Here is a 27,787-nt window from a genome sequence, read left to right on the forward strand (position 1 = left end):
GGATTCCCATGCCACGCCACCGGCCAGCCCCTGCTCGAGTAAAGGAGAGTGGCACTTTGGTGTTTTTCGGGATCAACCTAGGGTAGTATAGGAAAGAGGCAGGCTAAATACGAAAGTAATTAAAATGGGAAAATATTATCGTAGAAGAAACAGGAAGGTGGTGGTGGTGGTTTCGTAAAGAGCGTTCCGTTTCGGTTGGTTCTTGTTATCAAAAGAAAGAAACTTAAAATGTGAAAAAAAAAGAAAATTAACTCTCTTTTTTTTTTTTTTTTTTGGTGGGAAGGAATTCAAAACTTGGGGATTGTGAATGGGATCCAGGCTGGCCAAATCACCGTAGACTCGAACGAGTCACATTACCGTATACGCCCACCTTTTAGATGAATTAAATAAATAAATATACATAAAATAAAAATTATCTGCACCATTAGATTAGATATGAAGCATTTCAAATACATGGAAACTTATAACTACACCTTCCATTTTGGTTAACGCATACACTTTTTGGGTCTATATCTCTTTGATTATTGGCCAAGTGCATCACATTTCATGTGGCAAGGGTACTAGCCTATCTTAGCTATAAGCGAAGTAATAATAAGGTGGGAGAGAAAGGGTTAGTGGGAAACGGTTATTGGATACGGAGGGCAGGGGTAGTAATAGGAGGACTGGGGAGGAGCAGGGCATTTGTGACGCCCACGGACTTCCGCAGCCATTCAATGCTCCACCAAACGCAAATCCCTTCTTCCTCCCCTCTCTTTACCTTCAACCCCTCCACCACCACCACCACCTCCTCCTCCTCCTTTATTCCCCTCCCTGTTTACCCTCTTCAATCCCCTCTTCAGTTCCACTCCTCTCAGGTAAATAGAAACCAATAAAAATCTCCACTTTAGTTCTGGGGAGCTGATGGAATCTCTCTCTCTCGTCTCTTTTTTAGCTCTTCTGCTAGATTCTTCATCTCCCCTGCGTGTCGGTAAATTTGCTGAGAGTTTTTGGTGGCGTGCAGGTAGAAAAGGACAGAAGAATGGAGGGGGCGCTGAAAAGTAGTTTGAGGTCGGAACCGTTGGCCGCCTCTGGCCAGCCGGACCACCAGGGTCTCCTTGCCGACGACCCGGCCTGGGCCGCCGTGGAGAGAGGCAACCTCTTATTAGGGGAGGGTTTCTCGGTTGACGAACTTCTCGACCTCGGGGAATTCGCCGAGCCCGAGAAGGAAACAGAGGAGAAGCCGGATGCAGGAGCGGAGTCCGCGAAAGCAGAGGAGAACTCCAACTCCTTGTCCTCCTGCTCCTCCTCCGTCCTCTCCTTCGAACTACCGCCGCCGTCGGAGATTTGTTTACCGTTGAGTCCTTTGCCATTAATGGTAAGTACAAGAGCCTCAGAAAGCTATCCTTTTTCTTGGGTTTTGGGGGTTCTAACGGGCGGTGTTTGGCTTTGGGGACTCGCAGGTTCAAGATGTGGAAGAGCTGGAATGGGTTTCGCTCATTATCGACGACTCCCTTTCGGAGTTTCCACCGTCGTGCTCTGGTATAGCGCCGCCCTTCCCACCGCCGCCGCCGCCTAAACCCCAGGCGGAGTCTCCGCCAGAGAACCGCCCGGCCTCTTCCCGGCCCCCCACCGTCTGCGCCCTCTCCACCGAAGCCCTTGTCCCGGTCAAGGCCAAGCGCAGCAAGCGCTCCCGCTCCGCCACCGCCGGCTGGTCCCTCTCCGGCCCTCCCTCTTTTGCCGACTCCTCCACCACCACAATCACCTCCTCGTCGTCCTCCTGCTCGTCCTCGTCGTCATCCTTGGAATCCTGCCTCATCTACGAACCCACCGCCTGTGGCGGTGGCGATTACAACCTCTTCCTCGACAACATCCCGCCTCCGCCGGAGCCGCCGTCCAAGAAGCATAAACTGAAGAAGGGGGGCTGGAAACCGAAGCCGCCGCAGGCGGCCTTCACTGACGTGGCCGCCGGCGGAGGCGAGCGGCGGTGCAGCCACTGCGGGGTTCAGAAGACGCCGCAGTGGCGGGCGGGGCCGCTGGGGGCGAAGACTCTGTGCAACGCGTGCGGCGTCCGGTTCAAGTCCGGCCGCCTGCTGCCGGAGTACCGGCCGGCGTGCAGCCCCACCTTCATCAGCAACGTCCACTCCAACAGCCACCGGAAAGTCCTTGAGATGCGCCGGAAAAAGGAGGCTGAGCTCCTTGCCTCCAGCGCCCTGCCAGTCCCCTCCTTCTGACCGTCCTGGTCCGGTCCGGTTCGGTTCGGCTGTACATTGTGGACCGACCCCTTTTAGAGTTTAGCCTGTCGCGGTTTGCATTTTTTACCCTTATAGCGGCTTAGCTTTTTCGTGTTCTTTAGCTTTTGGTTGCTGTTGTTTCTAGTTATCAGGCTGTAGGTAGTGCAATCTTTTTTATTTGTGTTATTTCACTTAGAAAAAGGAGGGGACGGGTAGGATGAGGCAGGGAGTTAGTATTAGATTTTAGGGCCCGTGTCTGGAAATTGGAATTGGAATTGGAATTCTAACATGACTGCTTTCTTTTTTTAGCCAACGAGAGAGAGATATTAAGGGGTAGTATGGTTTATTGGTATGGCATCATTTGTAATACATCCATCCATATACATAGGGATAGGGGCCGTGGACATATATAGGATATATGATAATATTTATTTGTAGCTTTTTTGCAGCAGATTAATGGAGGATGCTTCAAATGGAATTTGCTTTGTTTTTTATTCCTCTGGTTTCTGCTCTCTCTGATGGTTTGTTCTATTGGGTTTGGAAGTGCTGCAATTTGGTGATTGTAATCTAGTACGCGCGTTTGCCCTTATAATTTGATCCCCTGTGCCAGTGCTAAGTTTGAAAAGTAAGGTTTTAGATAATATTTGTTTGCAATGATTAGGTGAAACCATTTCAACCCAATTCCAACCAAACGCCATGGCAGTTGGGCAGCAATGCGGGTGGGGGTCTCTTGCACCACCCCACTTCTTATACTTGTCCCGCCCACCCGCCCGCTCCAAATCCATGCTTGTCGCATGATTTGTCCTCTTGAGCACTTCATCTATTTCGTCTCTTATGGAAAACCATGCTATACACTTGATGTCTGGTGACTATTCTGTTTATTAGAAAATAATCATTCATTTTTTGTTAGAACTGAAATCGAATTGGATATAGATAACATATTAGTATATCTATATTAGTATTTATCTTATTTGATGAATAAAGATACAGATACGGATATTAGTGAAATATAAAAATTAATATTTATATTTATTTGAAATAAATATGAATATAATTCGGATATAAAAAATATAAATATAAGTATGGGTATAATTTGGATTATTAAATTTTATGATCATAAAATCATAGATATTATTAAGTCGATAATAAATCAAATTAATAATATTTAAATGTGGTTATACGTTCTTTTAAAAGTTCATAAATGCTTTATAAAATTAAATAAAATTATCATTAAATTTAAATATTTAGATATGAATCGAATAGTTGCTTATTTGTATTCATATCTTTTTCTTTCTTTTTATCCTTTCTAATAGAGTCGGATGTTCAAATTTCTATTCATATTCGAATAGATTTAGATATAAAAATAAATTTAGATGAATATTATCCGATCTATTTTCATCTTTAGTTATTATGTGCACAAGACTTAAGTCCTTGTTGAATTGGGACTATTTTGGCTGGATCCTTCTCAAGTAGCTAGCCTTGGTTTTGTCATGAATTGTTTTATATCAGATTTTATCTGCACCTTAGATAAGGTTTTACTTCTATCTTGATAAATCAGTACTTATCACCTATAAGCCGACCTACTGCCTGATAAAAATGTTAAACATGTGCTACTTTATTAGCATGCCATGGTTTGCTAGCCACCTAAGTAGTGGGTAGAGATGCCCCTCTCTAATCGTCCTATTTGGAACGTGACATCATGTGCCTAGTGGTATTGCTTGCAACACTCATATGATATGTTATTTGAGAATAGATACTCTAGTAACATGGCAACCTCATCAAGCCAATTTACACAGTTGACATGTATTCTCCGATTTCTCCTTTTTTTTTTTTTTTTTTTTAACATTCGAGACTGAGATGCAATAGGAAAGATACATGTCAGCTAAGAAACTTTTGGGTTCAACATTTCTGTTGTCAACCCAGACTGCTTTATGTTATGGAAGGTGGGTAGGCTTCCATCCTATCCAAGTGGCTCTCAAGTGGCTGTCATGACAATGGAGCCAGTGGGCTGTAGTGGTTAGTTTCCATGGGAATTGACGTGTATATGTGAAGACAGCTCAACATTGTATAAGCAAAGATTACGAAATTGCTCACCCCACAGGCTAAAATACGCGTGAAATGGGCAATGAAGCATAACTTTTATAATCCGTCACACCATATCAAGCTTAAATTAACTATAAACCTGGTAGTACACACAAAGGGCTGATGTTGAATGAAAGATCTTTTATAAAAGAAGCATAAGAAAGGATAATCCTGCTACAACAAAGAGAATAATTTGTAGAAATTATTGGTGTTCAGGGACCAATTTTGCGCTACCTGCATCTTTGCTGGCTTGCATCGATGTCTCATGTTTGAATCTTAATCACGCATACATATGACCCGAATCTGAATGGCTTACACCTCCAATAGCTTTACTTGTTAATTAACAGCAACATTTTTTAGGGAGGTATGCTTTTCCTTGACAATGGTCACGATGGATCATGGCTCGAAGATGAGTATGCATTACAATAAAAATAATTTTTAGTGATAAATTATTTATGATATTTTTTATTATATGACGTTAAAATCTTTTTTTTACTATATTTTGATAAAAATATCATTATTTTTAAATAAATATTTTTTTATTAGTAGCATTTTATCATAAATACTACTGTAAATTTATATTTTATAATATTTTATTATAAATATCGTTATAAATTTATACTTTACGGTATTTTATTATAAATACCATTATAAATTTATATTTTATGATATTTAACAAATATATCAATAAATAATATCATAATTTATAGAATTTTAAAAAATTATTACTAAATTTTAAATTATTAATTTTATATAGAGTTTGATTTAATTATATTGATCTCATAAAATATGTTATTATACATATGTATTCTTAACATTACTTATTTAATGATATGAATGTATGTTAATAAGTTAAATAAATTATATTTATATATTAATAATATAAGTTATAGGTTGATGTTTAAGAACTAATTCTAAGGTATATATATATATATATATATATATATATATATATATATATATATATATATATATATATATATATATATATATATATATATATATATATAATTTTTTAATAATTTTTATTGATATATAAAAAATATTGGCATTAAAATTTTAAAGATAATTACATATGTCGTTAAAATAAAAATTTTTATCGATATTTTTTTACGACAATATATAAGAAAATATCTTTTAAAATATTTATGATATTTTTTTCTCATCTATCGCGGCACTTAAATATGCTGTCAATGATCATTTTTATTGTAATAATGATACGATAACAGTGCTCTTCTTCTTCTTCTTCCCAATTGTTTTCTTTCGGCTTTATCCTTTGACACTGTTTCTCGGATATGCGAGATCAGTTCGAGCAGAGCTTGCGGTATTTAAGATGGTGTCTTGAAACCTTAGTGGGTTGGGTTGTCGGGTTCGGAGACGTGGGTGGAATCTTCCTCACTCCCACCAACCGTATAAATTGCAGTATACTGCGACGCTGAGATGAACGGGGAAGCACCCATCCCCAGTCCCCCATGTGACCATGAGGAGTGTGCAAGGCTACGTTACAATGGCACAGAAGTATGGTACAGAGAATCCAAATGTCGAGGTTAGAAAAATATTGGCAAACTGTCTGGAGTAGATCCAACGGCATCTGTTAATTTGTGATGTCTTGCTTTTGAACTTTGGGTATTATAATTTAGAGATGTTGTATCTGCTGTGTTCACCAATCTCCAACTACCGCACAGGACTAGGTGGTTCCAACCAGTGCCATTCTAGCACCATACTCCTTATTCTCGTTCTTTCCTTACTATTACGGAGTGGGAAACAGCAGGATTCTTAAATATCCTATTGTAGAATTAGTTAGGAGACAGAAGCTAGCCACCAGTCAAGCGCGAAGTTTATTTCCAAAACAGGATAGGTATGAGGAGCGTCCCAAGCCTTGTCATGGTAGAAATGTAACATTATTTTAATTTTCTATGGTTCTATCTCAAGCGGGGTCCCACATCATTCTCAGATTTCCAGAAACCCAACCTCAAAGGTTAAGGTCTTTGACCTCGTAGAAATCTCGTGTACTTCTAACCGGGTCAAAACGTCTCGTTGGTGCGTGTCCACAATATCTGGTTCCTTGCGTGGGTCCCACAGGCGAGGCGGCCATCGATTTAGATTTTTAAAATTCAAATGTGGGAGGGGGGTGGTGCATGATTGCCACTGAAATCACGGCTAGGTCCCTCCATTTGAGCCGGCCAATCAGCTGAATTCATGCACATAGGAGGACATTATTATTGTCTCTGGGAGGAGATAAGGACTCGCAATTTTATAATTAACATTGGAAGTTGGAGAAGGGGTGGGGGAAGAACAGCATGTGGAACGAGTGGTGTCCGTGGACTCGAACGAAGCGTTCCGAAAGGGAGGGCGAGGAGACTGGGCGGTGCGTAATCAACACGTTGCTTGCGGCAGTGGACCGATGTTAACCCTCCCTTGGAAAGGTCCAAATTCTGAGTGGGAGAAGCGGGTTTACTTATTCTTACTTTTTTTTATAAAAAAATTTATTTTTGGTAACCGCTGCTGACGATTTAATTGGTCGAGAATGCAAGAGTGCGATTGATCACGACCAAAATTAGAAGGGATTGTACTATAATATTTTATTATTATTTTTATATAAAAAGATGGAAATATCCTGACTTCTTATCAGGATAATTAGGATAATTCTCTTTTTGATAGATTAGAAATCAGTTGCCTTTTTTTTTCTTTTCATAAAATTCTTTCTTCTAATGGTGGTGTTAGAAAAAGAAGGGAGGAGTGTGATGGAGACCACAAGTGGTGGAGAGGGAGAGGAGAGTGCCATTGAAGGAGATGAAGCTGTCTTAGCTGAACTTAGTAGAGGGAGAAAAGAAAGCAGTAGTAAGAGGAGAATCAACAAAAAGGGCTTCAGATCGATAGAGATGGTAGAGCTGGCACCATCACGAGCAAGGCAATGATACATGAGTGGCACAATAATGATATGGGCAAGGAAGGTGGGCATGACCACCATAGCCACCATGATAACCATAATAGGATGGTGGTGGTGGTGCGAGAGAAGAGCAATAGCAAAATATGGCCATTCTGCAACCCCTATGGCAACTAAGACAAGATGACTTCAAGTAGCTCTGCTTTCTAAGAAAACGCTCCTCCTTGCCTCCTCTTCGATCCCTCCTCTGCCACCTCCACTCCCTCTCTAGCTCCATTGCACTCTGAGATGGCATAAAAGGCAACCTTTTGATGGATCGACACCAGACAATCAATGATGGCTAGGCCAGCCAAACCAGTGGTTGATCCTTCCTATGATTGAATGGATCGCATCCCACACCTCCTACACATCCCTCCCCTAGCTCCTCATCGAGTTGGCGATCTGGACTAGCACCACCCAACCTCATAGCTTCAGCTACTCTTCTAACAACTACTCCATCAAAACTTCAACCGTATCCCTTTGAACATATCACATCATCCATACCAACCGCAAGGTCCTATCTTTGTACCTCTTTGTGAGCTCCAGGATATGGTCGGTCATCTTTAGCAATGTCGTGATGGAATAGAGTTAGCCCATACTGATATAACCCTAAAATTCAACAAAAATGATCGCATCAACTACTTAACTAGCTACGATTAGTTACTAGTAGATAATGACATCAAGATCATCGAACTTAGATTGGATAGCCAAAATTTAAAGAGGCAAAAAGAACTAAAAGCCCTTTGGAGTACCGTATAGAAATCCAAATCAAAAGTATTAAAATAGAAATTAGAATAGCCATATTTGCCGATGCATTTGGTTTGTGAGTGAAATTGAAATTAGAATCAGAATAGGATTTGAATACAGAACAGATTCCAGATTAGATTTTGGAAAATAGAAAAATTTTCATTCTCCTTTGAAATCAGAATTGAAATGAAACTTTCTTTAACCAAATGACTAAAATGATAATCATTCATTCTTATTTTTATTTTAGACCCCAACTCCTTCAACCAAACATACCCCAAATTGTTTAGATGGTTCAACAACAATAAGATTTTTTTCTGGGAAATGAACAATCTGTTGTTTTATTGTTATTGGAAACAAAGAATAAAAGAAAGTTTGAGTGAGAATTTTCCGTGAGAATGGAAGTTGGAGAATGGACGAGAGAGAGAGTCATGAGGGAGGGTTTTTTAGTTCTTGATTAGGCAATTATATTATCTTAAACAGCATTTCTCTTATGCCCACCTCATCGACCTAATAATTTTCATCAGGAGGTTTGAAACTGTATGAATGGTTTAGGAATATGACAAACTATATCTGCAAGAGAGAGGGGTAACTATACGCTTATAGTACAAAATTGTATTCATAGTAACATTATAGGCAAAATTTATATTTTTTGAGAGAAAAGAAAAGAAAAAAAATTTCATTAAATTTTTTAGAAATAAATCAAGAATTGAATATTTATTTTTATTCAAAAACAAGCATGAGATAGGTAGGAAATGAATTTAGGTACCAACATCGGTAGCTAAGTGCACAGTATTTCTAAGTTTAGATATGTGAATTTATTTATTAGCAGGGGTTATATACAATAGATGTCTAAGAGAATATCATTAAAAGTTGATTTAATATAGAGAGATAGCAGACAAAGTTGATTTAAAAGTTGAGATCTATCCTTTATAGAATTTTTTTATGATTATTTATATTGGTTATATTTATTTTTGGAAACCTAATTCTATTTCAACTAAGAGATGAATCAAATCTAAATTATGAAAAAAATGACCTCATTACCATTATGAATAAGGTATATACTACAACTACATATCTCAATTCAAGATGTGTGGATCATCAAGGAAAAAAAAGAAAACTTAAGCCATACTATAGCAATTTTTCCACCTTCTTCTTCTTCTTCTTCTTCTTCTTCTTCTTTGGGAGATTCAACTTGAGTGGGTTGGGCAAATCCTTTCTTGTCTCTTATTGGGTCAAGCAAAATGGATAATGTGAAACGAGCTACTTGATACTCCATCTTCCAATGTTGTAAACTAAGTGCCTTGTATTTCTAATTTTTGGTAGTTGAATTTGTAGTTTAGGGTTATATACAACACAAGGCAGCTCTGCCCTAGCAATAGATTGCAGGTTAAAAGGAAACTACATAATAAGCTTGCCTTCCATCTATGTATGATTTTCTGTTAACAACATCACAATGTATGCATTTGGCCATGTATTTGGGAATCTTAAACCCATTACCTTGCATGTATCAAAGTTCAAATCATCTAGGATATGCATTGATATGCTTAAAAGTAGCATGGCGTTTGTCCAAATGGGGAGATCTAGATCAATTTAAGTCAAACTAATGATAGTTGATATTTTTTTGAGATATATATGGAGGGTGTTGGTGTACTAAACCAATCTCATGCCATGTGGCATCATCATATGAGATCACCGAATTACCGATCTCAAAGTATAAAGTTGCCATTAAAAACTGACTGACGAAATAGTAAAAAGATTAAGAGTTTACCGACCTGAAGGAAGGTACATCGATAATACCTATATTTGAAATATCAATTTTAGATAGCTAAATGATCGATCTCCTTTGGTACACATCAGTCCATAACCGATGTAAACTCCTACATTATCCACAACAATCATCTTGTAGAGTTCGTCTGTAATCTCTACAACTAAGCCATGGCTGGTCATAATCTCATATACAACTAGCCACATAACTGTCAGATACAGTTAAGTATGACCTCACTTTCAGCTAATATGTATAACTATATTTTAGCTCATTTACAGCTGGTTATAACCGTCTAACAAACTCCTCTAACATCCTAACAAACTCTGTAATGATCTTATTAGTCCGTCTATAAATAGAGGGCCAAAGATCCTCCGATGGTAAGTTTCAAATTTTAATTTTCAAAACTAGAGTGAAACTATGAGAGTGAAAATTTTGCCAGTTCTTGAACAAAGACTCTAGTTCCTACTCAATCTAATTTTTTTAGTTCCATGCAAACCCTCTTCTTATGCTCTACTACTCTTTTCCATCTACTGTTCTCGAGTTCAAGACTGACTTAAGTATCGGAGAGTCAAGAATCGGAGGATCTTCATCTAATTTTTGACTTATTTTATAGATTTTTTTAAAGGCATTTCAGATCGGACTGCTATCGACCTCCAGCTCAGCTTCATCCGATCTACCCATCTCAGATTTTGAGTCTCGCAGTAACATATTGATGCTAGAAGAAGGGCTAACTAATTTCTTGTGGAAAAGATGATCAGAGTGTGAGCACTAAACAATTCTTTGGCATCTCCATTCTCTCTGGACATCCTGCTAGAAGCTTCCCAGTAACAATCAGTTGCTATTGATCCTCAATAGTTCCTCCTGTTCGTTCAGTAAGCTCAAGCTCTGACAGCAACTGTTCTATAGCTTCAAAAGATTAAAAAGCAACATCAAAAAGATGCTCCTCCTCTGAAAGTTGTGTCTCAACACAACCATCAACCAATCCATCAAGATGAACATCACATTGATGATGAGGCTAATGGTGAATCTGCACCTGATATTACAAAATCTCAGAGAAGAGATGATTTGGAGCATAAGATTCAAGATCTTGAGAAGCATCTGATATAGATTTAGGTAAGAGGTCGATCTCAAAATAAAGATAACTTTAATCTCCGATCTCCAGATCAGTATGCTTCAAAGGATCGAAATGGAGATAAGATCTCTTGATCGATAAAAATTCGATCTTCAGATCGGTGAGCTCTGAAGGGTCAAGATGGAGATAAGATCTCTTGATCAATGAAAATACGATCTTCAGATCGGTAAGCCTCGAAGGATAAAGATGGAGATAAGATTTTCTAATCGATGAAAATTCAATCTCTAAATCTGTAAGCTCCGAAGAGTCAAGATAGAGATAAGATCTTCTGATCGATGAAAATTCGATCTTCAGATCAATAAGTCTCAAAGGGCAAAGATAGAGATAAAATCTCCTAATCGATGAAAAATCGATGTCCGAATCGATAGGCCCTAAAGGGTCAAGATGGAGATAAGATCTTCTGATCGATAAAAATTCGATCTTTAGATCGGTAAGCCCCAAAGGATAAGGATGGAGATAAGATCTTCTGATTGATGAAAATCTGATCTCCAAATCAGAAAGCCCTGAAGGGTCAAGATGGAGATAAGATCTCTTGATCGATTAAAATCGATCTTCAGATTGAGCTTAAGATTCGAAGGGTCAAGATAGAGATAAGATCTATTAATCGATGAAAAATCGATCTTTAGATCAAGCCTACGTCGAACAAAAGCCGAATAGAGTATTTGATCTTCAAATCAGATGATGAAGTCACAACTAAAATAGAATATCGATCTATGAATCGAAATTATCTTATTCTATTGAAAATCCAATCTATTCATGCTATATCGGATGAAGAATATTAATCTTCGGATCGAGATTATTATTTTTTATTGACAATCCGATCTATTCAAAGCTACATCTGATAATGAATACCGATCTCTAGATCAAGCCTATGTCAATCTGATCTTTGGATCAAATGAATATATCCAAAAGCCAAGATCAAATAACAATCTCAGGATCGAGATCAAATTTTGAGGTTCTGATAAGAACCTGATCTATTCAAGGTCATATCAAACAAAGGTACGTTTGAACCTTAACTTTAAATCAGTTATTAACTGATAAGGTTTTCTTTGTTAATTATTTAGTTTGATTGAACTATGATCCTACAAGTTATATATATAAAGTTTTTTTATTTTGAAAAAGTTATAAAAATCTGTCCAAGTGACAGAAATGTATACATCGGATCAAAACACATCGAAAATTTTATTTTCATTAATTTAGAAGAAAAATACATTGAGAAAAGACCCTCATCAGGTCCTTACATTTCGAAAAGAGAAAAAGACCCACATCGGGTCATTACAAATCAAAAAGACCCATATTGGGTCAATGCATCCAAAAGAAAAAAACAAAAGTTATAGAATAACGACAGGAGCGTCAGAGTTTTTTGGAACTGTCTCTTCTTTAATCTATTTTGGCTCCTTAACGGCCTCAACAATAGAGGACTCCGCAAATATGACTTTGATATTGGGGACTTCAATCATAGCTGGAGGCATCACTGAGATGAGCTCCGCAACAGTGACCTCGATAACATCCCAATCTATCTTCTTAACTTGTTCTTCAGATGCTTCAGTAGATGGTTCGAGCTCCCCTTGAATACCCATTTCAATGGCGATCTTTGGAGTCACCTTAGAAATGTCGACTTTGAAAAATAACTTCTTGATCAGATTCCGACACTGATAGAATCCGAAGTCGTATGCCTCCTCAGAGCTTTCAGTTATCTTGTCCTGAACTCTTTGGAGGCCTTGTACTACTCCACTGCCTTGGCCACTTTATCTTGTTCTTATCTAACTTGCTTTTTAAGAACTTCGATGGCTTTCTCATGAATCTTATTGTCCTTTATTGCCTCCTAAAGTCTCAATTCCAGCTCCTCATTCTTCTTGGCCCGTTCATGTAGCTCGAGGATATGCATCTCCTAATCATTTATTTTTCGCTGAACATCCAGAAGATTCTGGTTCCTTTCCTTCAGCATAGTCATCTTCTCATCTAGTTATTTTTTTGAGTCCTTCTGCATGCTTAGACTCCTTCTCAACAAGCTGAGACTTCTCCTCAGCTTTCTTTTCAGCCATCTTTTTCTGTTCCTCGACGGCGAGCATATTATCATCCATGACCCTTTTATTCTCTACAAGCCAAGTCATGTTCTCATACATGACCTGAAAGTCAACAGTGACTTGCACAAAGGAATAATAGATCGGTTAAACATCGATGAAAAAAAAAGAGAGAGAAGCTTACATGCATGAGATGCTCAAAGCCATGATTCATAATCTCCTCCAATTTATTCTTTCAGCATGCCTCCATATCGACCTTCAGTGATATCGAAGTAAGAAGATTGCGACCAAGTCGAGGTCACCCCAACAGAGACATCCACCCGACGCTGTCTTCTTCAGCCGAAGTTGACAGTGCCATGGTGGAGGTAGGTTTTTTATTTGATTTTGGAGATGCGGGATGAGCATTGTCCTTGTCCCTCAGTTTCCTCGCATCGATTGGTGGGCGAGGTGAAGGCTTGGATGATGGTGCCCAACGTGGATTGCTTTGTGCAACTCTTAGAGAGTCATCTTTCCTCGAAGTGGATGGAGATGGAGTGACTAAAGATCGGGAAGGCACCCGAGCTATAGGAGGATTCACACCTTTAATTCTCTTCGGTGTGAGGGCAAGAGAAGCTTGCTTTGGATCCTCCTTCCTCTTCTTTGCATTTGTCAGCTTCTTCAAGTCGAACTTCATTTCTGCACAAAGAAGTATACTTAGAAAAAGTAAGAAGATGTAAAAGAAAGAAAGTCAAAAGAGAAATATATCGATTTATCCCGAAGAGAGAACAGGCTGATACAAACATCATACAATATCTGATCATCAACAAGCCTTGATAGCTTGGGCACTACCATGGTAATCAGAGATGTGTGAGCCTCCTCATCTCCAGGGAGAATTTCATAATGGGAGTTTACTTAGTGTCTGGATGCCCCTAGGAAGATCTAAAATCTCATGGAATGGGAGCTCGGACAAAAAAGAAATGACGTTTCCAGCTATGAAAGGAGGAAAGAAGGCCAGATCTAAATTTATAATTTTTTCAAGGAGAAAAGTACTACCAATCTTTCTCATGCGGATGTTTCTTCAAAACTACTAAACACCTAAAGAGGCAAATCCTAAGCTCTATATGTTGGAAGTTACATATTATTATGAATACTATGATCATCTTAATGGTATTTGGGGTCACCTGAGTAAGATGGATCCTATAAACGTCAAAAATATTACAAAAAAAAGATATAGTGAAAATCAAAATTCAGATCGAAGGGCTTCGTTATAGAAAGCTATGCAGCCTTCTGGAAGTTCAGAAATCTGACCTTCTGGACCAAGCATCAACATCTCGTACTCATCAGAGATGTCATATTTTTTCGAAGAGTCATCAGGTTCTCCTTGATCAGAATGGATTCCTCCATTTTCGAATTGAAGTAGTCCAAGAGACCGCATACAGGAGATTCTGCATGCTGTTTTGGACTCCCCTGATCTACGAGATTGATATTTGGATTTTTTTCGAAGACTTTCTATCTCAAAATCTAACAAAGACTAGGTCGACCAAATCCTTGGGTCATCTACAACCTCCTTCCCCTCATCACCCCAAGTGGATATATTTTTCTAGAGATTTTTCTAAAGAAAAATGAAAAGGAAAAAACTTGAAGAATGGAAAAAAAAAAGGAGAACTGAAGCAGAAAGGCTCAAAATAGAAAAAAAATTTTCTACCTAAGAAAATTCTGATGAGACTCTCTCAGAAATGAAAAAAAATCTCTTTTTCTCCACCTCCGGTGAACTCCTAGTTATCTCTGATGGCCATTGAGCACGGAGAGACCTCTGGAGAAAAATCGACAGCACCTCCGTAAGAAAATAGCGAAGATAAACAGTTGTTCTGAAATGAAAGTCTTTTACAGGCAAATCAACGATTCAAATGAACTGATCCTATTGCCGATTTGTGACATTTGGTGCTAATCTAACGACTTTGTTAGCTGATAGTTCGACACATCTTCATCAGATTTTGCCACGTCGAACCGATCCATGATCAGACTGATTAATTAATCAGGTGCTAACAAATGGTAGATATCTATTTGATATTTTTAAAACCACCTTTTCAGATAATAATGGTGGAAAGATCTGCCGTATCACTTTCAGAAAGGAGCGCACGTCTCTCCATTTTCAATTAAGTAATAAATTTTGGTATTATCAAGATACAATGCATTTACTTCTGACGGCAAAAATTGACAGATATTTCTACTTTCCATATCCGATCTAATAACTGTCACTCTGGATATAGAAAGTCAGGAGCAAAATATTGGTGCACTAAATCAACCTCATGCCATGTGGCATCATCATATGAGATCATCGAATTATCGATCTCAAAGTATAGAGTTGCAATGAATAAACTGGCTAACAAAATAGTAAAAAGATCGAAAGTTTACTGACTTGAAGGAAGGTACATTGGTAATACCTATATTTAAAATATTAGTTTCAGGTAACTAAATGACCGATCTCCTCTGGTACACATCAGTTTATAACCGATGTAAACTCCTACATTATCTACAGCAGTCATCTTGTGGAATTTGTCTATAAGCTCTGTAACTAAGCCATAGCTGGCCACGATCTCATATACAACTAGCCATATAACTGGCAGATACAGTTAAGTATGACTTCACTTCCAGCTAATACATACAGCTATACTCTAACTCATTTATAGCTGCCTATAATCGTTTAACAAACTCTTCTAATGACCTAACAAACTTTATGAATAGAGGGCCAGGGATCCTCTGATGGTAAGTTTCAAATCCTAATTTCAAAACTAGAGTGAGACTATGCCAATAGAAACTTTGTCAATTCTTGAATAAGGATTCTAGTTCTTACTTAGTCCAATTTCTTCAGTTTCATGCGAACCCTTTTCTTATGCTCTACTATTTTTCACTTACTATTCTCAAACTCAAGACTGACTTAAGTATTGAAGGGTCAATAATCGGAGAATCCCCATCCAATTTTTTGACTTATTTTATAGGTTTTTTTGAAGGTATTTCAGATCGAACTGCTACTAGCCTCCAAGCTCGGCTTCGTCTGATCTGTCCCAGTCTCAAATTTTAAATCTCGCAGCAATAGAGAGCATACCAACGAACCTTCTATCTTTCTAAAGTTTTTAAATTTGTGCCAACCACCTGAAATAAGATTTCACAGAAATCAACTTCTTAAACACTCTCTTTGCCCTCATCCACAAAAAAATAAAAAAAGGAAAAAGAAAAAGAAAGAAAAAAAAATCTTTTCCTTTTCATATGTGCATCCCAGTCCCGATTGTCCTGTCGCCCTCCTCTTTTTTTTTTCCTTCCTCTTTTCTCATCAAGCGCCACCATCACCACACAACTGCCACCACTGACTTCTACTCTGTTATGGTCCAATGACCATCCCGCCGGTGACCTCCCTCCTCTTCCTTTCTCTTCCTCTACTCACCTTGCTCTTGCTCACCTACCCTAGGTCCTCTTTCCTTCTCTCGTCTGTCTCTAATTTTTCCGTTCATTTTTTTCTTGATTTATTTGCGAAGCTAGGAAGTTGGTATATTGATTTAGAAAGTGATTTTTTATTTATTAAAAATATTTGGATAATCAATATATTAGTTTCAGAAACTGACCTATAAGTTGCCCTTTGGAATGTATATCTCAAGCATTAACAGCTTGCTAAAAGCTTTTTCTTATCTGTGGTTTTTAGTTACCTACGGGACGTTCAGCTCACCCTCACTCTCTTTTCCAAAACTCAAGTTTCAGGAGATCACAAGTTGTGGTTGGGATGAAAGCATAGAGCATCCTAGATTCAGTTAGACCCGACCTTGCCATCGTAGTTTTGTTTTCGAACCATTTGCGATACTGTGGCTTTTCACAAGTCGTGGAACTCTAAGTGTTGTAGATCAGGGCCGAGGGATGGGAAATGATATTTACCGGATTATAATCTCTGAAATTCGTCTAGTATAACTTATCAAATTGGTAGGAGCCTTTATTCCTCGACCTAATTCTGCTTTACCCCGTTCACAGACGACCTACTGAAGTTCGTATACCATCGACTTATCTCAGCCACTAAGAGGACAAGTATCTACTCCATGAACTCTTGTACCTCGGCCAAACGACATACTAAATATCGGCTTAGACGACCTATTGAAGATCAGCTATGGCCGAGTTAAGTTCTTCACCAGATACGATTCCTCTTCAAACAGAAAAAGTTCAAATAAAATAGAATTCCTCCGCGATCAAATCTCCCGTGAAAGAAAAGTTCTTCTCCGAATCAATTTATGCGACAAATTCAGAAATCATAAGGATTTCGAGACGAATACAACTCAAACTCCTCTATAAATTAAGACTACAAAATCCTTTCAAAATATGCAATCAATCGACTCTTCACTCTCTCTTTTCACTGTTCTTCATCTCCTGACTTGAATGTCGGAAAATCTACACTGAAGAATATCTCTGATGTGTATTTTTTGTAGGTGTTTGGATGGAGCTCCAACGATGATTTTATCTCGACCACGTTCATCTCGGTGGTCGATCTCTGATGAAGAGATCAACAGCAATATCAAAGATTTACGTTGTTTTATAAGCTTATTCAAACTTGCCTTAAATATGCAATTATGACATAGTTAGTTGTGATATTGGGATTAGCATGTGGTCAATTTAGATTGTTTTGAGTTAAAAGAAAAAAAAAAAAACTTATTTTATCTGTGGGAATGGTTATTGGTTTGTATTTTATCTGTGGGTGCCGTCTTGCATGCTCCTCGTCCAAGCTCCATGGCACGTTGCTATGGCACAAGTTGGGGCATGACAATGACTGACAAGGCAGTTCATAAGTAATATTGCCATTTCTGTCCAAGAATAGCAGTGTTAGCACAATATGCATACTTCAACCAAGGCTTAAGGTGCCAATCATTTAAATGATTAGCTTCCAAGGAACTCAGAAGAACTCATTCACACTAGCCACGCAAGTCTAATGAACTATTATGAGAACCCATGCGAATTTGTATTTAGTTCAATATTAATTATTCATTAGAGAGATCTTAAATATTTATACAAGATTAAAAAAATTAAATAATATTTTCTGACTAATATTTTTAAGTGAGATTTTGAGTTATTACAAACAGCATTAGAATCAATCCAGTCCATAATCTATATGGATCAAGAAATATATAGTAAAGATTCATTGAGGCTGATCACGGATCAATCGTAGTATTTATAAATGGATATATGGATTCGATTCTTAACCTGTCGAGGATGCTAAGGCTTAAACGAGAGAAGTATGTGAGGATGGGTACTTATACATAATATTTTTAGAACCAGATCGGATCGGACCGGTCGGATTGACCGATCGGATCGAGGACCGATTTTAATCTCGAAGCGGAACTTGGGCTGGATCCGTTTGATCTTCAATCCACAAAAAATCGGCAAAAACGATGAATCAGTTGGTCCATGATGAATCGACCGGACGACGGGTTAATCATTTGCGGATAGAAATCCATTGAGGGTATTCTAATTCTCTGGATCGATCCCGACTCTCCATCTTTGATGCTTTCGATCTTCGTTTTCTTTCTTCCATTCGTCGTCGCTGCCCGAAGGCCAGAGCCCTAGCCTCATCGTCATCGCCTACCGACAAGCGCTACGGTCTCTACCTCTCTGCAATCTAAAGCCCAGAGTAAGTGCATCTTGTCTCATCATCGTCACCTACCAGACAACCAATGCTGCTCTGGACGGTGGTGTGGGTCGGCTGCTCCGGTGGTTGTGTGACGTCGGTGGTGTGGCGTTGGTGCTTGATTCCGATCACCGCATCTGCCCTGCCACTCGCCAGCCCCTCCTCTCCACCGACTTCATCCCCAACCTCACCCTCTGCTGCCTCATCCATCTCTGGTCCTCCATCTCCTCCTCCGCACCGCCGTCGCGATGAGATATCCTTCTCCATCGATCTCTTCCTCGCTTTCCACGACCTCACCGCCTTCTTCTCCAACCCCACCATTGAGGACCCGAGAAGAACCATTTGCTCGTCGTGGGAGGCCTCACGACCGCCCTCGCCACCTAGATTGTCAAGGAGGATGTCGGTTGGAGACAGTGGAGGTGGCAATCAGGGTCCTCGCCTCGATCCTCTCCATGAAGGGCACCCATGAGAGCAACAAAAGGGTCACGATCTCTGCTCTTTTGGCGGATCTAGATGGATCCATGTTTGCCCTTGTCATTGTTCTCTAGAATGGAAGGGTCTACTCTATCTCTTTTAGAATGGCAGAATTTTGGATCAATTGATCGGGCCGATCGATGACCCGATTGATTTCTGACATTTTTTTTCATTCCGATCCAATATTCGATTTGATTCTGAAAATATTATTTATATAAAATTAAAAAATTTAAATAATATTTTTTAATTAATTTTTTTAAATGAGATCTTGAGTTAACTTTAACCTCTTTAAAGCATCAAAAAAATCTTAATTTTCATAAATAAGATACGCTGTACATTGATCTGGTAATTATCTAAATATAAGTAGATAGGATTTTAAATCTCATCCTCGTAGCTGCAACAACCTTAATAAATAAATTCCGAGTCCAAAAGGTTGCGGAACCTGTAATTCGCAGTCCCATCATTGTCATTTTCGGTACCGTCTTCCAAGCATTTCCCGTCCAACTCATAGTTGCGGAGGCCCCACGGAAGAGCAGAAATCCAAAATGGTGGATTAGTAGCCGACGCTTATCCGAAAATCTCAAAAAAAAAAAAAAAAAAAAATCAACTGCACGGCACCTTGCCAGGAGGATTACCGTGCCACGGAGGAGTTAAGAAAAGTCTTGGTGGTATGGAACACGAGGAATTATTGATTAGAATAATAAATTAATATATTATTTTAAAAAATAATTTTTTATAAAAATTATCAGCTGGCTAATTATAGTCAATAATAATTTTTTTTTAATTTTTTAAATAAATTTATATTAATAATATAATTTTTTTATTAATAAATGATATATTGATTTATTATTGGATAATCTAAAATGCATATGACTGAGTTATTCTATTCAATAATTTTTCTTAAATGCAAGTATTATCGTGTCGCTTTTAAATAAGAAAAACGTAGAAGCACATAGATTACCAGTGGAAGTACAACAATTTCTTTGTATCCTTGAAATTTCTTTGACAAAGGCTTGCATACTTGGTAAGCGGAAGAGCACTATTCTTCAAAATATTGACTCCGTCAACCTTCACGTCCGTTTAAAACAAACAAGCGGAGAAGCCTTCCAACCGTCCGGGACGTCACGTAGCCGGGGAGAAACTCCAAGTCAGAACACATTGGAAGTTGACGAAATCAACGAGCAAATCAAACAAGTTAGAGGCGGGGGTAAAAAAGGAAAAGGGAAATGCAAAACACTAACACGATTCTCACGTGGCGTTGGCAGTGCAGAACACTTGGTCAATAAACTTATTTACCGAAAAGCAACAAAATTTTACAGATTACCTCAAGGAGACGATAGTGGTGCAGAAATTAGTACCCACCTCTCCGACCAGGATTAAACAGGCAAAGTTAGCTCATGTCAAATCAGTAATCCCAGAGCCTAAGACAGATTTATATAAATTTCACATAAATATGTCACCAAATTAAGGCCGTATCTGGAGGCTTTCATTTATGATTTTATCTTTCTTCACTTAAAACTTCTAAATATTAAATGTTGAAATCTTTTAAGAAGGCATTTGGCTGTTAAAAAGATGGAGGGGACATATTTCTAAAGGAGAATTTCAATAGCAGAAAAATCTGTTGACGACAGAGAAAAAGATAAAATTGAAACATTCCATCCAAGAAAAAAATTTCAACTTCATAACTTCAAGGAGATTGGAGCATACAATCAAACATCTCGTGCCATATTATTAAGCTGGATATGGAAGCTGGCTGTTTCTATGAGTCAAATTTTTTTGATAAAAATTATTGTGTAATAAATTTTTTTATAAATAATTTTTATTGGCTAGAAAAATTATTACTGTAGATCATAGTTTTTTTGATATATGCTCCAATACATTAGAGGACTGACCATATCCTCTTCAGTTGTTCCTTTACTTCGAGTTGTTGGCATTTACTGAACCAGTGAGTGCAGCTCCATAATATTCCTTCATCCATACCAACCTTGTTGATTTATTAACAACTCCTGAGAGGGGGGGGGGGGCCGATATACTAAATCTTTGTTGATTCTTCTGCCTTGGATGCTTTGGACAGCAAGAAATGAAAGAGTTTTCCAAAACTTAATGCTTTCCCCTAACCAGCTTCTAAGAAAAGTTTTTCTTATTTATCCTTTAACAGTTCTGGCAGAAATGGCACGACTATCAGAAATTCATTAAGACCCTAGGATAACCAACTGCTGCCTGCCTCAGACAATTCTGATGTTCCTTCCTCTTGACTCCCCCCTCTTTTAGAATTTCTAAAAATCAACTTCGATGCAGTTGTGATTGGCGATAGAGTAGCTATTGGGGCTTGGTAATTCACAACAATACAGGGATAACTTTATATGTCGGTGGCTGAGCTATAGCATGGTCTTTTATTCATTATGCTGAGCTTTGTGCAGCTTGGATGAGATTGCAAATTGCTGTTCTTCATTTTAATACTATTAATGTCTGACTAGAAAGAGATGTTATGTATGTTTTTAAAACTATTGTTAATAGTTATAAGGACAATGCTTTGAATCTCCCATCATGCAGGACATTCTATATTTGAAAGATAAATGTAATACTTGCTGGGTTACTCACACTAATAAAGCCACGATTGTGCTGCCAAAATGGCCCTTATTGATGATTTTTTTTGTGGTATGAATGACTTCATTCACTCTTCCTTATACTCAATTTTGCAGAATGACATACAGCGAATGAGCTGCACATCTAAGCAAAAAATGCTAGCTGCAAATTTTGAAATTATTATCTCATATTTTTTTTCCTTCTTCAATGTATATTTAGGTTTTATACAGTTGATGGTTAGGTTTTATACGCGGTTACCGATTGTTTTGTATCTCCTATAATGTTACTGTAACTCTACGTTTCTGTTATATTTTATAATGTTACCTGTTTCTCAATTTCTGTTGGTACAATATCTCTAAATGTTCAGGCTGTCGTTGGCAGCTTGCTCTATTATATTCTCCATAAAAAAAACGCCTGGTACTGAAAAAAAAAAAAAAAAAAGAAAAGCATATAATCCCAACCGTCGGTCATGACACATCGCATTTTAGTAAGGAAACTGCCGGGGCCCAAGAGACACCACGACACACAAGCTCAACTAAAATTTCACTAACTGCAGATAAAGAGCCAAATTGCTGTTATAGAAGCAGGTACCTGCTCAAATCACAAATGAACATGTTCAATAAATTTATAAAGCAGTTTAAAACAGTTTTCCATGGCAGTGGTTGCTTAGTCGCAGTTTAAAACAGTTTTCTATGGCTGTGATTGCTTTGTCCAAATTCCATCTGCTTAACTATTAGGTAGCTGCTGTTAGATACTGCTGCTGTTACGTTTCCACCGTAGAAGCAAAAACAAAGTTTTGCACGACTGCCAGAACAATGAACCATAAGAACAGGCATAAAAGAGCCAAAAACAAAAACACAAAAAAAAAAAAAACAAGGACAATCATTAGCAGACGCCATGCAGAACAAAGTGATTCTAATGTTATTTGTGCATATGAGATTCAAGCCTCCTATTCAACAGTACCCTTACATGATCATTACATGATATAGGGCAGAGTCGGGAAAACTGACACATCTTGTCTCCAATTCTCCTTTTCTTTTAACAATTTCCCCAGTAAAAGCACAAATAGATACTAACTTGCTGCTGACATGATGCTCATCAGTGTATGGGGAAAAAGAACAGCATCTTGTCTCGAATCTTCCTGCTTCATAGCATGATTAGTTACCCAATTTCTGGCATGGAGTGTGAAAGGAACTATGACATGGTGTTGTCTCTAATGGCGTCCACGAGCAGATGCTTTAAATATTGACCTTTCTTCTGCATCTTCATGGTGGTACCTGATTTTGTCATGTTCACATTTGATCCATTTCTGGCACTTTGGGTCTCTTTTCCTTTCATTTTGGTGAGGCTAGGCCTGTAAAGAATTACTGTCCGCCCAATCTGACCAACAGCAACTGATCCAGTTGCAGTTTCAAGTTGTTTTATCACATCATCTAACTCTCCTGGGCAGCTTCCATGCACTTTGAGCTGCTTGCATCATGATGACAACTAGTGAGCTGCTCACCGTACATCGTCGTCCAGCAAAATAGAAGTTATACAATCACATTTTTAATGTGCACATGAAGACCAATACATGGAATGGCGTGCAGGTTCACAGGTAATGTTTTCATGAACACAGGCACACAATATTTCGAAACCGAAATTGAATGGTCATCATAATTATGGGTGACCTCGTCATAGAATCAGATGTATTTTGGGTTGGTTTTAGATTTAACCAAGATCTAGCTCAGGGTGGGGAGGAGTGAAAAAAGGGGGCAAAAAGGGTAAGCCCAACTCAGACTTTCATACACAATCTCCTTCTCGTCCTGCTCCCTTTGAAGCACATGGATGGAAAACTAATAGACAGGTAAGATCTACAAAGAAACAATGGATTTATGGGATGAAGTCATGCCATACACATTTAGTGTAGTGTAATAGATATATGCTTAAAGCATATATTGTGAGGGCTTGTTAACCCTTTCATTGGACTGATATTGCAAGATTAACATCAAAAATTTAGACATATGTGCATTTATAAATAATTGCCTGGAGTATGAAGATTATTGCTGTAACTGACAGACAGAGAGATAGAGAGACTGGTAGTAGCGGTCATCAGAAAGAACCATGACAGAAATAAGAAACGAAACTGGGTAAAGGGGAAGTAAGTGGAAATTCTTAAGAAGCATCCAGTATCTGAAACATGCTATTACTCTACATGGCATGTCATACATGTATGTTGATGTAAGCTATTAACTAAATATAGATAGGAAAAAAAAAGAGATGCAGGAGCTAAGGTGAAAGACACTGCAATTAAGTTAATGAACCATGCATAACCATCTAAGAACACCAAATCCTCCAGCAAGGTTGTTCAACATGACATACCATGTTAAGTAAGATCACTTCCTGTATCTGTCTTCTCTATTCTTGATTATCACCTTCAGTGGTCGATATATATGGTATCAAACACCACTGTTCTGCACCCAACCAGTTGCCATCAGGAAGCTGCTACACATTACCGACCATCAAGGGAAACCTTAACAGACATTTTATTCTTCCAGGTAAAGTTTTAGCAACACAGCTTCATAGACCTAAGAGGGAAAAGCTTGAGGAACGATGCTGGAATTTCTCATTTGTGAATACTCCATTGACAACATGACAATAAATCAATCTCAAACTGATCAGCATTTTTGTGGAACCTCAAATTAAAAGGCTTAAGATCATAATCCTTTGACAAAGTTTTTACCCATGACTTAGAGTGGATCAACGTCAAATATGGACATATGGACCGTACAACTTTAGTGCTCACCAACTTTAAGGAGAGGGGAAGAACTCACCTCAATCAAGACTACAGAATGCCCATTTCAAAGGGTATATGCTGCCAGGCTCTGATAATTATACACTAAGGCTGATTGTAGCTAAAAGCTTCCCTACTACATGCAAATTAATCAAACCTGACCTCATTAAAAGATCCCTTAAGCAAGGTATATAACCACTTCACTGAAAGGTACCTGAACAGATTGACTAGTAACCACTTGCTCGTTTGAAGAAACATGTTTAACAAAGAATTAAATATGAAAATGTTTGTCAATTCTTGTAGGCACAATTGAATGGCATATGCAACATGCCCCTTGCTCCCAAACAGGATACCTACAATTAACGCACCTAATTAAAATATTTAAAAGAAAATAAATAGTTTATAAAGTCACTTTAGGTTTTGGCACAAGATGTGTCTATGACCTTGGTATCCAAGGTCCCAACAAGTCTGAACTCGGAGTCTACAGGAGCTAGATCTCAATGACACTTGAGAAACAAAAGATAAAGAAGAAAACATACAATTTCTCAAATAAAAAAATTAGACATTGTTGATTGCCCATCTCCAATACAGAAACGATGATGCAAAACATTTCATTATTTACTCCAATTCATTGAACCAAGACAAAAAACTTTTTCTTAATATCCTTAATGAGAAATTCATTTTTAAACCAGACCAAATCAAAGATGTCATTTTGAATTACAACATTATCCAAGCAATGAGCATGCTTAACTCCTTGTTCTCATTGAAGTTTTTATGGTTAGTCCATAATTATGATCAAATATAAAGTCAAACATGCAAAATTGGATAACACCCTTAGTCTCTTCAGTTTACCAGCCTGTCCCCCCCCACCCACAAAGAACTGAACCCCGAAGCTTCATTGCTAAGAAGAGGGCTGTGAGCATTGAGGCAAGCCCCAGTTCACTTGTATCAGCCTTTTTAAATGCCGTCCATCATTTCTTGAAAACTAGATACAAGTCATAGATTTGGAAATGTAAAAAAATATGAATCAACATAAGCTTTTATTATGGATTATTAGACTGTGGACTTCGTTTCACAAAATCATTTTAAAGTATTTGGTCCTGTGAGCAAGTACAGCCTTAAGGGCCCTATGAAAAAATAGCTCCTTTAGAAGGGAAGCATTCTGGATTTTATAATCTTACCTCAGAGAATTTCATTTTACATCCATCAAGTTATCACTATAAAGACCTTTCACAATAAGTTGGATGTGCAAACTGTGTAAAATAGCATTAAATTGCACTTTATTTGAGCTGCCTTGCATCACCTCTGATGTGCACCATTTGAATCCATCTGCTGAACAGTTCTTGCCTCATCTTCTGAACTATTGTCCCATTCTTCATTTTATTCAAGGATTATAGTAAAGAAAATCCTCAACTGATCCTTTAATCCTCTTCTGCCAAGTCTTTTCATCAAACTCAAAAACTTTGCAGGTTACTGCAATTGATGGAGCCCAATCAACCATTTCAATGGTCATCTCCTCCATGGTGATGGTTCCTAATCTGATCGATACTCCTACTTGCCCGGCTCTCCATATTCACTACCAAACACCAGATGCCTCCATTCGTGAAAACTGAGAAATCTTCTTTTACCTTGAATTTAAAACATAGCTCAACAACAAGGCATGAATGTTAAGATTAGATTAACATATAAGAGCTTTTACTCAAAATAGTTTGTCTCTTTACCCGTCTACTGGAATGATCCCATAAGAGTGCTTTGATTTCTTTTCCAAGTCTTCCTCTGCTAAACTTCCTACTTGGAAGGACAAGTCATCATCACACGCATGTAGGATCACTCTTTCTAAGAAATCCTCAATCCCAGTCACACCTACCTACCAAGCTGAACCCACATCCTAAACACATCCTAAACCTCATACCAACAGTTGAAATGTACAACAACAACTATCCTGCCAAGTTTTCAATCAAAAAACAAAACAACTATCCCGACAAGCTCAGTAGAAGTTCAAACCAAATCCTGTAGGTCTGCCAAACCAATATCAAATAGGAAGGCACTTGGTGTAACTTATTTTCCTGATAAGTACAATTCGCCTAATAACTATGAGAAAATTAAACATAAGACGAAATTCCACCAGCAGGTTTTGCTATATCCTCCAAACTAAATTCATGCCCAGTAAAGGGCAAGATACAGAAACATCAGACCGGTCAGTTGCTTCACTCCTTTACATAGACAAGACGGGATGAGCAACTTCAGTACAACCTGATATCTCTTCCAGTTTTAAAACATATGGATAATCATCAATTGCAAGCCTGAGTGCAATTATAACTATTAAGGTTCACTATATTTAACCCACTCATGCATAGCAGTTATAGGTCCAACTAGAAACCACTACCAAATAATACGACCTATTAACAACTAGATTTACAAAAATCAACAGGTCATAGGAGTCCCTGATACTTATCGTCCTGCAATATTGACATAGAAAAATTGTAACAAGTCTGCGAAATATCGGCGCATGCTAAACTTTTTCCATCAAAGCATGATCCCAGAGGAGTTGACGGTGCAAGTCACATTCAAGAATTTATCAATTGAATATAATTTTACGGAAATATTAATCACCAACTTGATTTATTTCTCCATCCTCGATATTCTTACACGTATATGAAAAATCAAGACAGCCCACGAAGCTCCAATCCTATTGCCATTTATTTACTGGAAAAAGAAACAACTTTTTTTTCCTCCTCCAGTTACCAGATGAAGAAACGAAATTCCATATCCCCAAAACCTAGGGCATAAACCTCGGAACTTTAAGAGTAAAAGAGAAAAAGGAACGATTTTACTAGGAGGATGGAGGGAAAAGAACCTTCAGGAGCTCATTGGCCTCGAGAGTCTCGATGAAGGAGGCAGCGACCGAAGGTGTGACACCGGCCTTGCCGACCTGCTGGCATTTAAGCTTCTTGCCGAGGTTGTGGGCGTATGACGCCAGCTCTTTCTTCTCCTTCACGCTCAGCTTGGGGATGGGTAGCTCGGCAGCGAGGCATTGCCCGATGGTTCCGTTCCTTGGCTCCTTTCGCTGTCGAAGAGCTCCTCTTTTTCTTCTACCTTGTCGCCCGCTACCAGTTCCAGTCGGAGAGCTCGAATTCTTCATCGCGTAGCTCGTGAGAAAGGGTGAGAAGAGGAGGAGGAGAGGCGGAAGAAGGAGGGGGGAAGGGGGTGGAGGTGGTGGAGAAGAGGCGATGGCAGCGAGAGAGGAGGTGGGACGAGAAAGGGAAAGCGAAGGAGGAGGGGAGAGGAGGAAGGAGGAGAGGGTTTTGGGGAGAGAGGAGGGAAGCAGGGGGAGATGGAAGCGAACAAGGGAAGCGGCGGACGAGGCCATTTGATCCCAGGACGATGATAATTACGAGGGTTGTCTTATGCTATTTGGGTATGACTGACA

General features: G+C 38.5%; 2 protein-coding genes across 3 annotated transcripts; one reads left to right on the forward strand and one right to left on the reverse strand.

Annotated features, from left to right (window-relative positions):
* Positions 1-612: 612 nt before the first annotated feature.
* LOC105043508 (GATA transcription factor 5) lies at positions 613-2,704 on the forward strand. The gene is made up of 3 exons (XM_010921078.4): positions 613-854; positions 1,001-1,354; positions 1,440-2,704. The coding sequence occupies exons 1-3, from the start codon at positions 714-716 to the stop codon at positions 2,208-2,210; spliced, it is 1,266 nt and encodes a 421-aa protein (XP_010919380.2). The 5' UTR covers positions 613-713; the 3' UTR covers positions 2,211-2,704.
* Positions 2,705-22,486: 19,782 nt separating this feature from the next.
* LOC105043507 (uncharacterized) lies at positions 22,487-27,747 on the reverse strand. Of its 2 annotated transcripts, none has more exons than XM_010921077.4 (2): positions 27,215-27,747; positions 22,487-23,051 (listed from the first exon to the last, which is right to left on the reverse strand). In XM_010921077.4, exons 1-2 carry the CDS (start codon positions 27,725-27,727, stop codon positions 22,779-22,781), a joined length of 786 nt encoding a protein of 261 aa, XP_010919379.2. In that variant the 5' UTR covers positions 27,728-27,747; the 3' UTR covers positions 22,487-22,778. The 2 variants fall into 2 exon arrangements, with proteins under 2 accessions (XP_010919379.2, XP_073111878.1); XM_073255777.1 differs by having other exon boundaries at positions 22,945-23,080.
* Between the last annotated feature and the right edge of the window lie 40 nt (positions 27,748-27,787).

The sequence above is a fragment of the Elaeis guineensis genome, chromosome 4, assembly GCF_000442705.2.
Source record: "Elaeis guineensis isolate ETL-2024a chromosome 4, EG11, whole genome shotgun sequence".
NCBI lineage: Eukaryota > Viridiplantae > Streptophyta > Magnoliopsida > Arecales > Arecaceae > Elaeis > Elaeis guineensis.

Excerpts from the sequence above, each read along its gene's own strand:
- LOC105043508 (XM_010921078.4), top strand. The coding sequence starts at position 714 with ATGCTCCACCAAACGCAAATCCCTTCTTCCTCCCCTCTCTTTACCTTC. Across the intron at positions 855-1,000 it reads TTCAGTTCCACTCCTCTCAG|GTAGAAAAGGACAGAAGAAT; the intron begins GTAAATAGAAAC and ends GGTGGCGTGCAG. Across the intron at positions 1,355-1,439 it reads TGAGTCCTTTGCCATTAATG|GTTCAAGATGTGGAAGAGCT; the intron begins GTAAGTACAAGA and ends GGGGACTCGCAG.
- LOC105043507 (XM_010921077.4), bottom strand. The coding sequence starts at position 27,727 with ATGGCCTCGTCCGCCGCTTCCCTTGTTCGCTTCCATCTCCCCCTGCTT. Across the intron at positions 23,052-27,214 it reads AGGCCAATGAGCTCCTGAAG|CTCAAAGTGCATGGAAGCTG; the intron begins GTTCTTTTCCCT and ends TGATGCAAGCAG.